A 13,603-nucleotide genomic window follows, 5' to 3' on the forward strand; every position below is an offset into this window, starting at 1 on the left:
ACATGACAGTCTTTTTTTTCATCTCTGCATTTCAAACAAGAAAACCACACTGCAGCTGGACTGTATAAGGAGATGCTTCTGTGTTTTAAGGGAAAATGTAAGTTTAATTCCATTTGACATTGCTGGCATAAGAGTACTAGAAGATGTGTATACTGTGGTTCCTCTCTTAATCTAAAATCTCAGTTTGAGTGCTACTGCAGGACCCTCTACAAAGATGAAGTGATCATCACCATCAGAGGACACTTAGAAAGAAAAGATTGACTGTAATGCACACCACATTCTTACATGTGTGTTAAACCCTGTTAACTGGTTATTCAAGCCTGTGGTGTCAACTCTTAAAGAGCCACATGGGATACTAAGAGTGAACAGAGTGAAATGGATGACTGGATATGTCCGGAATGGAATACTAGCTTGCTACTTACTGAATACTGTGTAGAGGTGCATACAGTGTAATAATTATGTTCAAAAGTTTGGGGTTGGTAAGATTTAAAAATGTTTTTTTTTTTTAAAGAAGTATCTTATGCTCATCAAAAGCTGCATTTATTTGATCAAAAATACAGTAAAAACAGTTGGGCTGCTCTATATATTTTTTGGAAACCATTATTCATTTTTTCAGGATTTTTTTTTTGATTTATAGAAAGTTGAAAGGAACAGCATTTATGTGAAATATAAAAAAATCTTCTGTAACATTATAAATGTCTTTACTGTCACTTTTGATCAATTTAATGCACCCTTACTGAATACCGTTCATTTCTTAAGTTAATATATAGCAGCCTGCTATCTCACTTTCCCTTCTCAACAAGACAAAAAAGGTGATCTTTTCGACTGTTACACCACTCAGTCTTCATGTCTAGAAATTGAGAATGGCTGCAAAGGGTATTTTTGGAGATTGACTGCACAAATGCAATTACATCAGAGGCAGTTGTTGTGTTCCATCTTTGGGGCTCATGCTCTCCATACAGAACTCACAAACCATCATCTGTTATCCAACTTTACTCAAACTCATATGACATATTGTTACTGCTCGTGCAACAGATTGTCAGGTCACGCAATTAAATCTCTATATCTATGGCCGAGTACACATTTTGATTGATTCGGATTCATTTGCATAGTTGTTGTAAAGTAAACTTTGCTAACATAAAGAATCTTTCTGCTAATGACAAATTATACAGCTCAGCATTTCAGACTGAAATGATAACTTGAGTTTTTGAACTATTCATGAGAACCAGCTCATTATCATGGTAAATCATAACTATGAGATAAAAAAAGACGAAATTATGAGATACTAAGTCAGAATTATGAGATAAAAAGCCAAAATTATGACATTAAAAAGTCAAAATTAAACATGTTGACTATATCTCATAGTTTCAACTTTTTTGTCATAATTTTAAACGTTGTGTTTTTATTTACTTTTTTTTATTGCATTTATTACAGACTGCTAACTCAACTTTGGTAAAAAAAAATTTTATTGATGATTTAGCACTGTCGGCTTAGATTTGACAGCAGGGGAATTTTCAAAATCGATATGCCAGCCCTAATCAACACATAAATATGTAATAATCAGTGATGACAATGACCCTTATGTGCTATTTAATGCACAAACACAAGACTCTGCTGTACAGGGAGCATTAGTACACAGTGTAACAACTGGTCCTCCAAGGGTTCTGCTGAACAGGAGAACAGGTGTCAGTGTCCGTGAACAGAAAATGAGTGGAATCACAAGCTGTTAAACTATTTCCTCGCTGAGATCAGACTCTGCACCAAAAAGGACATTATGAAAGAGAAAAGGGGGGTTGCAGAATGTGAGAAGGAAAAACTAAATATGCACAGCGAGTAATTATGAATCTCTTCCTCTGCTAGCAAAAACAAACCAGATGATAGCGGAAGAAGAGCTGGTAAACAAAATAATTTAGGTCAATAAAAATGACAGATGATGATTTATAATGGTCTAATTGCAGATTCAAGCAAGGAGAGTGGAAAAAGAGAACAAAAAAGGACAAAACCTAAAGGTGAAAACAAGGATGGCGTAGAGATGGAAGAATTCCGCCTTCACAAATTCCTATTTATTCTCATATTGCGCTGATACACATACTTGAGCATTGGAATAGTCGTCTTATTCTGAGGGAGAGATGATAAAGGGAAAATGAAGACTTTTTCTACTCTTTATGGATACATAAATCTGTCTAGATATTTGGAGACATCGAGATCCAGAAGGTTTTCTGAGCTGGAGTGCATGCTGAGGTGACAAACACAAATGTATTCTCCAGTACTAAACTTTTCTCTGCGTGAACCTACAGAAAATGCAATTTAATATATTATGCAAGTTAACTTTCCACAAAAGAAAAGTAAAAAATCTTCCTTCATATAATCTCAGATTTTATACGAATTCATAAATGCTTCAGCCTACATCTGTTCATTGGCAGAAGATGAAAAAAAATCTGTTTCTGATCATGCACATTTATGACCTCTGTTCATTCGTTTTTTCTTTTTCTTTTTTCTTTTCAGTTTTCCCTTTGCTCAAAAAACAATTGCCATACACTCAAAAAATGCATTGTTTATCAAATACTCAATTTAGCTGTCATTTATTGCATCTGAGGTTTTAAAAAAAAGTAAACTGAAGCAGCATGATGCTGAGACAAGCCAACACATAAAGAGAACAAAGCAAAGAATCTGTTGGCCGCTTCCATCTTCCAATGTTGCTCTCTGCTGACACATTGTGGTGAACCATGTGCACCACATCTAGACTCTCAACGACAGAGACCACGAAACAATCTTCAAGAAAGCTTCAAAGAGTAATCAAAGAGTCAGTTTAGAGAAATTACAGCTTTATTGAGTTGCAATGATTAATGGATGAAAACTGCAATGACAAAACCAGTGGCAAGTGAATGAGCATGGCAGATCAGCCTATCCCTTCCTATCTAACATCAACCTCACCCGTCCCATGAGCTGGGGTTAAAGAGAGAGGTGTCATAAAGAGGACTGTGGACACTGCTGTACTGTCCCAGCCATTCAGCTGACACAACAGGCATTCTGGGCTCACCCGCTGGACCAGAGAAAGCTGCTCAACCCTTTCTCAGATACAAGGGGGAGAACCAGACGACCTTATCTTCTGCTCAAAGTCACAGACTGAATGAGAGAAGAAATAAGAGCTTACGATGCACATCATCCATTTGTCTCAACACAATCATTCAGAATTAACTGCTGCCCCTAAACCCACGACACATGTTGTCCATATTCTAATGAATCAAGAACCAGTCTAACCTAATCTAACCAGCAGAAGGTCACTCTAGTCAGGAAACCAAACCACAAGAGAGAACATTAACCTCATTTTACCAGGCATATGTCAATGTTACAAGGATGTCCTATTAAGACTATTATGTGGACCGTACAAGATCAACAACACATGAAAAACACTTGAAATTTGGATAAATGCATTTAAATCTTTGACACCAAATAAATATTGATTGTACCATTAAATATCTTGATTAAACCAACAATTGAGAATATTCAGGCCCCAGGATGCATTGGCGTGACAGTGTCTCCAGCTTTGACACATTAGTCAGATGGCTTAAAAGAAAACACTTTTGATTGTGATTTTAGGATCATTGCGGTTCAAAGCGTTTGATTGGTCAGGAACTCACTGGAATGTTTTCTTAGTAAGCCTGGCTTTATTTTAGTGTGAGGTCTCAAAGCCGCCACCTCATAAAGCAGAAAGAATTGAGCTCCGGATAAGGTTTAAACTGGAAAAATGTCCCCAAAAATTTTTTTGGTCAAACGTTTTCTAGAGAAAGGAATCGTTCACCCAATAATGTAAATTTTATTTCATTATTTACTCAACCTCATGCTGTTTTAAACCCGTATGTTGTTATTTTTTCAGAGGAACATGAAATGAGAATTTTGAGCACTTTTCCATATAACCATAATTACCCACTTACTCAGTGATCTGCTACTCGAGTTTTGTTTGCTGACAGCAAAATGTGACTTTGTTACTCAGTATTTTTATTTTTTTATTCCAACACAAATATCTATACATTCAACATTTCCTTAAGAAGCATAAATATATGATTTTTTTTTGTCTGTTTTCTGGAGGGAAAAAAAAGTGAGTTTAAACTTAAAACAAGAAAATATCTGTGGTAAGAAAAATCATAGCAAGAAAAATACTTTTTTCTTTTCAAAAGAAAAAATTGTCAATAGGGTATGAATAAACTTGATTTCCCCTTGAATTAAGCATGAACTCAACTAATTTCGATACATTTTTTAGAAACAATATGTCATTTTGCTTCTCATGTAAAGGTTTCTTGATTTAAGAACATTTAGATGTGTGTGCTTGAAAATAAAACAAAATATGGAGTAGACAAACCACTTTTTGCAAGGTCTGGCTTCAAAAGGACCACTTTTGTGACATTTTTTGATAAGACATGGTCACTATGATCGGTTGTATAGGAAACTGTAGCCTGTGTTCCACGAAAATGTAAAAAATGAACATATAGCAGCCTACAGGTTTTTAGCAACATGAGGGTAAATAACTTGGCTTTTTCATGTTTGGGTGTACTATCTTTTATACCAACAGCTGGTAGACATTGAAAAACAGCTCAATCTGGAAAAAAGGGAAACAAAGTGGAGGTGTGTGTGTTTGAAAGAATGAGTTGGAGAACGAGAGATGAAAATATGTTTGCTTGTTGTCCATTCCATCTCCCACCAGGTAAATTAAAACATTTTTGGTCTGTTGCTCTCAACCCTTTGGTTGAACAGGGGGAGGAAATGGACAGCAGAAGTTACAACACAAACTCTGTCCTTCACACAAACACCATGTCTGTTATGGCCACACACATTCAAATCTTTCAAGCCCACTGAGTACATACTAAGGGACAGGGATAAAGAATGATGATCACTGAGAGACCCTCCGTGGCGCTGTGGAGTTGTTATGTCAGCTGCACCTCAGGAGGACTGGCATTATTGTTGCTCCCCTCCTGTGTGCTGACCATAGAGCCACGGTACGGGACCTCTATGATCCGAGGTTTGTCAATGATGCGGGCGCAACGACTGCCCTTCTCCACAATGCCAATGATCCAAGCCTGTTGCCCATCGCCTGCCCCTCCGTCCTGCCCCATTGCTCCCGACAAACCCCCACGACTGGATTTCATCTCAGCACAAAACCGGGCTGCCTGTTCCCGCGGCAAGCAGATCAACAGACCACCTGAGAGAGAGAGGCAGGACAAAGAGTTTTATCTACCTGAGAGCTTGTAGAAATCTCTACTGCCCAGGAATGTCCATTTTCAGGAATCGTTATAAATGATTAATTGATTAATCATTAATGTTAATACCGCAAAACCTGTGGAAGACCTTGAATATAATGTGTATTTATTTTTTATTAAAATTTAACCAAACAAATGTGAGTGGTGATATTGTTAGTCCACTGTATTTTAATATAATTAGGCTGTGCAGTGTACATTTTTTTCTTTCATTTATGGTTAATTTATTACTATTAATAATAACACATGAAAAAATAAAGATACAAATCTTTCTCTATTAAAACTTCATTTTGAACATTTCTTTTCACTTTGCCCTCAAGATTGTCCGTTGGGATGATGCAGGGAGACCGATGAAGGAGCAGCGCTTTTTGTTAAAATATTTGAAGTGAAAGCAATCTTTATTTATGAAGAAATTATCCAAAACTGATTATGTTAAGGTGCTTCAGGTTTCAGTGTAATTTCAAAGTTATAACAATTATTGGTTCACTTTAAAACAATTGTGCCTGTGCAATAAGCTGTGACTCTCACCTGATGTTTCAGAAGAGGTGCCCTGCAAAAGCCCAGACAGGCTGCCACCAGCTTTGCTGATTGCGGCCATTTTGGAGATAATTGGAAGGTTGTGAATGACAAAGGCAACGTCATTTTTCTGCTGCTGGGCGAGATTCCGTGCATGACCTATGATCCCAAAGCCTGTGACATCCGTGGCAGCGTGTGCATTAAATTTGTGCATTAAGGCAGCAGCTGGAGAGAGAGAATAAAAACATTTGTATTTGGCAAAAAATCACTTAAACTGCTTAATTTACCTTAACTCAACCGTTCAAAAGTCTGCATATTTTGTTTTTGAAAACTCTCATGCTCACCAAGGCTGCATTTATTGATTAAAAAATAGTGCAGAAACCGTAATATTATGAATTATTATTAAAATTTAAAATAATCTCACTGACCCCAAACTTTTGAACGGTGGTGTATATACCTAAAGGGGTCTTGTAGACATTTTTTTTTTTTTTTCGCACCACTTGTGTGTGTACTGAATATTGGTGCTACAAGTTAAAATGAATCCACGCTAAGATGCTTATGCTTATGCAATGACATACCAGTGCGATTGAGCGTGGCCATATTGAGCATAGCCTCTTGATAAGCTTGCTCCACCTCCTCCCTGGATATCACCAACTTTATCTTGTTCCATTTCTCAGGCTAAATAAATTAAGCATAGAGGTAAAAAAAAGATACAGAAAGAAATGTGATGAGATTACAGAGATGTGATACAATCATGCTAAGTTGTTATCTCTTCATAACTTCTACACAAAAAGGGGGAAAGAGAAACAAAAGCAATCATTCCAAAGATGTCAGTCATATTTGGGGCTAATACACAGCTGTACTCACTATATCCAGCCATCGATGGGCATTCACTGCTACTTGAGTTCCCAGAGGTTTAGTCAGAACTAACACATCTCCAGGTATAGCACTATCAGGCCTGCACGCAAACACAAACAGATGTGAGCGTTTACAAAATTAAAACTGTGCAGTGTCACACAATGAATATTCACTGTTATAATTCTAGTAAATATCTATTAAGTGAAAAACTGGATCATTCAGAACCAAGTGTACAGACACACAGTCCTTTGATTTAACGAGAGCAGACAGAGACACTCACATGATGAAATCATTGGGCTGGCACACCACAGAGGCCACGCCCCCGACGATGATCCAGGGATTGATGACTGTTTGTCCCCCGGTTACCAAAGTCCCAGCCTCCTCTGCCGCATCACGGAAGCCCTTCATCATTAAAGGCATCACCTGATCTCTCTCCTGAGAGAACAACAGCACAGTACAAAGAAAATTAACCATTTCACACTCAGCATCTTGAATTTGCAAAAACCTATATATAGTAAATATCCAAGTGAAACGTTACAAATTTTTTTTTAATTATACGACTGAGAAAATGAAAGCAGAGAGATCCCAGCTAACCTTCTCATTCATCTTCTGACTGACGCTGAGAAGCATTAACATGTTGTCACACTCTGTGATGCCCATGGCGTACAGATCACTCAGAACATTTGCACAGGCAATTCGTCCCTATAAACAAAAGAATGTGAGTCCCAAACTTATTTGCAAGTTCCATGCTAACATTTCCAAAATATTGATAGAGATCACTCACCATCATGTAAGGATCCTCCACTAAAGGATAGAAGAAATCTGTGGTTTGGACCAGGGAAAGACCTCCATGCCTCAGAGGGATCACACATGAGTCCATTCCAATACCTTAATCCAAGAAATAACAGAGACCCTCTGTAATTTCATGCACAATGTGCATGTATTTTTAAAGAAGCTTTGAATAATCATATAATATATGCACTTAAATCTTCATAAAACCACTCAGTTGGCAATGGTAATAAGCATTTTTGTAAGATTATTTTTGATCCATTTTGCAGGGGAAAGCATTAACTTATAGCCTGGGTCCATAGTTCACATCTCTTTCAAATGATTGCATTATACTTCCTAGTAGTTTTTAATTAACAGGATAAGCCAAAGGTTAAACAAACAGTTTAGTAACACAGATGTTACGTAATTTTTGAGATTGAGACTTTTGAATAATATAAAAATAACAGTACTTTGCAGTTCTGTGTTATACATAAATAGATGACAACATGTAGCATGCTAAATAACGTCTATAATAATAAATTAATATATTAATATAGTCATATAGTAAGTTTAATCAGGGTATATTAAAGGACTGATACAAGAAAACAAAACGGCTAGTTTCTATTTTGCCAACTTTACGGCAAAACCGGCTGGTTAACCATCAACTATCTGTTGTCAGACCTGTCTACATGCACAGATAACATGAGCGCTTTCGTTATTTCAGTTTGACATTTGGCAATGATAGGAAGTCTGACTCATTTCCGCGATTCGGTTCTTTTGAACAGTTCGTTTCCATGAACCGGTTCACAAAACCGATTCAGTGATTTTTTTTTAAGATCTTACTGCTTATTAATGTTTTTTCTATTAACCAATGTGTTTGTTGTAATTATTTTACTAAATTCACCTTTTTTGGGAAATTCTATCATATAATCAAGTCCAAGACATATTTCCAGTATGTTTTATTCATACAAATGTTGCTTTTGGCTATTTAGGTAATCTAATTTTCGCCCTATCAGTCAAATGCTTGGTTCACTCCAAATGCACCTACTATCAGTAAAAGCAAACTCACAATTTCTGAGTTCAGTTGGTGATTTTTGAAGCGGTTCAACAGATTGAACAATGGAAAAGATCCGACTCAAAAGAACGACAGGTTCACGAATCAGCGCTGGCTATTTGACAGCGATGGTGTGACAGGTCAGCGCGCCGCGCATACTTTACCTAGTCGAGGACCCTGAGCAACTGAAACAAGTTGCCCGAATTCAGCGGTCTCGTCTCCAACACCCGTCCCCGAACCGGCGTCCTCTCCGGGCGGACGGTCAGGCTCTAGTCCCTGCAGGAGTTTGAGCAGAGTCTCCTGCGGGACTTTACACCCTCATCCTTTCATATCGGAAAAGGCCGTGAGTCGGAAGCCGCGGTCTAGGCCGTGCTCCTCCGGGTTCAGTTCCTGGTATCCAGCCGGGTAAAAGGCTCCATACCCTCCCGCTCCGCCAGAGTCCACTGACGGAGGATCGGAAACTGACATGGCAGTACAATACAGTGAATTTTATTTATTCCTCAGTCAGATGGTGAAACACGGGAAATGGAACAGAAGGGCGAGTCGTTTCACAGGATAAATGGCTGACAGAGGCAGAGAGCGTGTTTTATCTACAGGACACGCTTGATCATAATAGAAACTAGTATGGACGCGGCGCGCTTGCGGACTAAACCATCTCACCTTGCAGAGGGGAGTTTAGAGTCACCTTATGACACTACTTAGACAATTCATCGCTGACAGACAGATTACTGCCAGAATACACTCACACTAACGTATACAGTTTAGAAAAAGTTAATCTTGCACAAAAATGAACTACCTCTAAGATGTTTTGAATTTGACTGGTCACACTGAAACCCCCTCAAAAATAAACATCGCATAGTCTGCTATCGTGAGCTCCGCCTATAGAGCGTTTGCACCTACGTCACGGTTTGGTGGGAAGTGGCGTTTCGGGTTGGCAACGGCTGGACTGTGACTGGGCAGGAAATGGCAGAAGGAAGTGACGAGTCAGGAAGTGAGATGGGATTCGAAGAAGATGGCGGGGGAGATAGTAGTGTATGGAATGTACGTGTCGTGAAAACACCCTATTGTGGTTCTGCAATAAAGGTGCATCAGACGGCAGTATTCATGCAAATATACTGACAATCACATATATACTCGAAGCAAATTATGTCCGTTACATGTGATTCCTCAAAAACATAAATTACTGCAAATAATGACAATACATGTATTTGCGAACAATATTATATATATATATATATATATATATGTGTGTGTGTGATATCTGATGTCAGAATGTTAATGGGGTGGTTAATTAAACAAGCTTTTTATCAAAAAAACGAGTCAGGAAAACTCAAGAGAAAAGTTGTTTATTCCCAGTGTCAATGAATTTCATTGATATTTGGGACATTTCACAATACAGAACTGGACTATGATTTTAAGTCACAGATAATCACCTCAGTCTTTGTCTTTCTGAGGTTTAATATTAATAGCACAAATGAAAAATTTATTTCTTAAATTTGAGTTTGTAAAAAAAAATTTGTAAAAAATTAACAACTTTGGCTGTTATAATTAATGTCCGTACTGATATTTTCACTATAGCTCTACAACAAACCAGTCTCATGTTTTAGCCAAGGTGTCCATGGCACTAAAATCTGCATATTAAATGTCAGAATAGGGAATGCCTCAAGACCAGTTTGAACAGTGTGGTTGAAAAATCTCAAGCCTGGATTGCACTTTTGGTGCTGTAGGCCAGGTAGTAGACCACAATGCCAATCAGAGCAGCCAAGACCTCCGTGGACACCCAGGGACCAATCCATGCACCCTGCAATTCATAAATACACTGATAAATAAACAGAGACAAATCATACAAAATCATAGAGAGGAAACAAGTAGTAGCAACACAATCCTGTGTGGACGTATATTTTTATTAATATCAGTTTATAGGTTTTTCTTAGCCCTAATCATTACAAAGATAAGGTGATTGTTGACAATGAAGATTAGTATGCATATCTACCCTGTGATCCACATTGACCGAGAACAAAGGCTTGATGGCATCGACATCTTCATTGTTTCGCTGAGCCTGAAAGCATTAACATTTTCATCAGCACCACTGAATATAGAGTTCTCATCAACAGTGGTGGAGCTAGAGGGGTGTTTAGGGTGGCACTAGACACCCCTGACATCTGACTGGCCACCCCGGGTGCCACCCCAAAATTTAATACACTACTCTTTCATTTTCTTTGTCTAATCGTACTGAAAGAAGCATTTATTTTAGCCTTGAACTCAAGGACGCAACACGTCTGGTGTGCCACATCATGCTTCATCTCGTCCGGTGTACCTAGCTTCTGCTAACTCTCACGCCACAGATTCATTTTCTTATGGAGTGAAAAACATCACAGAGCAAAGAGGACACAGACGCGCTGACAGACAAGACAGAGCAGGTTACTTTTGATGATAGGGGGAAAAAAGTCTCCACATTCAAATTCTGTTAGTTTTATTAAGAATTTCATACGATAAATTCAGTTTGAGCTCTTTAGTGGCGTGACGGTTCACGTCCGCTCCTGCTATGCCTCAGTTCAAGGGAAGCAGGAGTGCATTCTAATTAGCATGAAATAAACATGAATGAACATCCCAGGGCATGTTGAAAGATACACTACAACTTACTGAATGTATAGTGTCTCATGTAATCACTCAATGTTACAGTGTTTCAACCACAGAAAGACAGCAGCTTGAAAACATTGTCACATAACCTCAAAAACTCCAATCAGTGTCCATAAACTAAAGAAAAATGTACTATAGAGAGGAGAATTTTGCAAAAATTACATTTATTTATTTTTTTTACTCATATAATTACTCTTTTTATTATAATTGATAAAAATGCATAGATATAACGTTTCTATAAAAATTGTCTAATATGAACTTGTATACAAATCAATTATTACTTTTAACCTTAACAAGAGGGTTCCCTGTATAGTTTAATTTAGAAAAATTGAGAAAAAATAACATACTTGATCGCAAGCTTGTTAATTATTGTTAATTATTCCTGAATAATTCTCACACCAGGCTGAACTCAAAAGTTGGCAGCCCTGTTTGAAGCGAGTTGAAGTTTTAGGTTTCCTGAACAACATTTACAAAATTCTGTATAAGTTAATGTTAGATCTTTTGCTCCAACTGCTGGTTAATCAGATGATAGAAATAAGTTCCAATAGACTAACATTTGAAGTTATGGTAGGAATGTTTAGCTAATGTGGGGTAATGTGAAGTAATCAGCAATCGTAGGATTTATTCATGCTTTTTTTATGCCAGGTTGGAGTTATACACTGACTTACTGTCATGGTCTATTGACCCCCTTGAATTAGCCTTGGCCACTCCATGTGTAAAACTCTAGCTCCGCCATTGCTCATCAAGTATTTTAAATGGATAATTCACCCAAAAATTAAAGCTGTCATTATTTACTCACCCACAAGTCATTCCAAACATGTACTCATTTCTTTCTTATGCAGAACACACACACACAAAAATATATATTTTTAAGAATACTGGTAACCAAACTATATTGGTGCTCATTGGACATCCTTCACAATATCTTCTTTTATGCTCCACAGAAGCAAGACATATAGGTTTGGAATGACATGTGGGTGAGCAAATGATGATGACAGAACTTTAATTTATGGAGGAATTATCCCAATCATTCCTTATTTTTACCAACCTTTCTTAGAGCACTGTAAGACTCCTCATCAAAGAATTTGACCTGATATGAGCCTGAGCTGGCCTGCTTATGAGGAACACTCCATGAGACCTGAACAAAAAATAAATAAATGAAGCACTTGCTTACATATAGAGAGGAAACTTACAAGTATGGCTTTCTTAGAAGACCTTAAATCCTCTGTAACTGTACCTGGTATTTGCCAACATCTTGGCCTCTGGTCACAGGAAACTGTTTGCCATTGACATCTGCATACAGTGCAACACTCTGAAAACAAAAAACAAGTCTGGTCAGCCACCATTTCTGTACCAATGAAACGTGCATATATGAAACAGGTAAAGAACCGTTAGTCCACTCACCTGAGCTCCGTTTGCGCACGCCAGACTTAACTCGACTATGAACACGGTCTCGGAGGAGATGAGCGCGTCTGTCGTCGTGTATGAAGACGGAGAAATGACTGGGTCTGTGCAAGTCTCAGCTGAGGAGAGAAAACACCGGTCACACTAACGTTACAATCCTTACGAATAACATTTACATGTTACAGCTCAAGTTTGGTCGCTGAAGTAATTAAAGTGATCTATAAAGGTGTGTACGTTAATAGATAACTGTGATCAAACAGAACCAATTGAAAGTTAGCTTGAGACATCTCGATGTTAGCCTGTCTGACGATCGGCGAAAAGATCGAAAGCCGTGAATGAATGGTACTGTATATCGAACTTTAATTGAAAGAAAATGGCAAATTACCCGCACAAAAGCTCAGACAAAGAGCCAAAATAGCTGTTACAACTCGCATCATATTGACCCCTGGGCAGCTGAATTCACCTCCTCACTCAAACCTGAGGAAAAAGACCCAATGAAACACAGACAGACACGTCACCTCAGCGGAAGAATGACGAGCATGAGAGCGAGAGCGGCCTCTGGTGAAAGCCGCCGGTACTGCAGGTCTGTCGTCCAGCAGCGAGGACCTCTTGTCCAGATCAGGCAGCCTGGAGAGCTCCAAAACGGGGTGAGAGCTCTAAAATAGGGCGTGGCTTCCTCCCACTGACAGACAGGCACATGACACGCATGCGCAATTTTTTCCCCTAATCCAGTTCAGTGCAAACTCCGCCCCACAGCTGATGCTAAAGATTTTATTGGTCACGTCAACCACAGTGTTTATTTCCTACTCTATGCTACAAAAAATGCTAACCCCTAATCCTACCCCACACCTGACCCTACCCTTAACCAGTGAAACTGGCTGCTCGCACAGATGTTCACACTCCAGTCCGAAAACCACTGGCCACGAGCTTTGGGCTCTGCTCTCACGATTCATAATAATATATAATTATTAATATAATATATGTTAATATTATTATTACAGCTAAATAATCACACTCAAAATGCTAAAAAAAAATGCATACAAATATTATTTACTATTAAAGGGGTCATATGATGCTGCTAAAAAGAACATTATTTTGTGTATTTGGTGTA

At 38.2% G+C, this 13,603-nt stretch overlaps 1 protein-coding gene and 1 pseudogene across 1 annotated transcript; both read right to left on the reverse strand.

The window, feature by feature from the left end:
- Positions 1-3,221: 3,221 nt before the first annotated feature.
- On the reverse strand, positions 3,222-9,155 carry LOC107741319 (selenide, water dikinase 1-like; annotated as a pseudogene).
- Positions 9,156-9,778: 623 nt separating this feature from the next.
- Positions 9,779-13,062, reverse strand: LOC107741342 (translocon-associated protein subunit delta-like). The gene is made up of 6 exons (XM_016554052.1): positions 12,878-13,062; positions 12,493-12,611; positions 12,326-12,400; positions 12,137-12,226; positions 10,442-10,507; positions 9,779-10,249 (listed from the first exon to the last, which is right to left on the reverse strand). Exons 1-6 carry the CDS (start codon positions 12,927-12,929, stop codon positions 10,145-10,147), a joined length of 507 nt encoding a protein of 168 aa, XP_016409538.1. The 5' UTR covers positions 12,930-13,062; the 3' UTR covers positions 9,779-10,144.
- Between the last annotated feature and the right edge of the window lie 541 nt (positions 13,063-13,603).

Source organism: Sinocyclocheilus rhinocerous, unplaced genomic scaffold, assembly GCF_001515625.1.
Source record: "Sinocyclocheilus rhinocerous isolate Xijiao unplaced genomic scaffold, SAMN03320098_v1.1 scaffold1758, whole genome shotgun sequence".
Taxonomy (NCBI): Eukaryota; Metazoa; Chordata; class Actinopteri; order Cypriniformes; family Cyprinidae; genus Sinocyclocheilus; species Sinocyclocheilus rhinocerous.

Excerpts from the sequence above, each read along its gene's own strand:
- LOC107741342 (XM_016554052.1), bottom strand. The coding sequence starts at position 12,929 with ATGATGCGAGTTGTAACAGCTATTTTGGCTCTTTGTCTGAGCTTTTGT. Across the intron at positions 12,612-12,877 it reads TTGTCTGAGCTTTTGTGCGG|CTGAGACTTGCACAGACCCA; the intron begins GTAATTTGCCAT and ends TTCTCTCCTCAG. Across the intron at positions 10,508-12,136 it reads CTTACAGTGCTCTAAGAAAG|GCTCAGCGAAACAATGAAGA; the intron begins GTTGGTAAAAAT and ends TAATGCTTTCAG.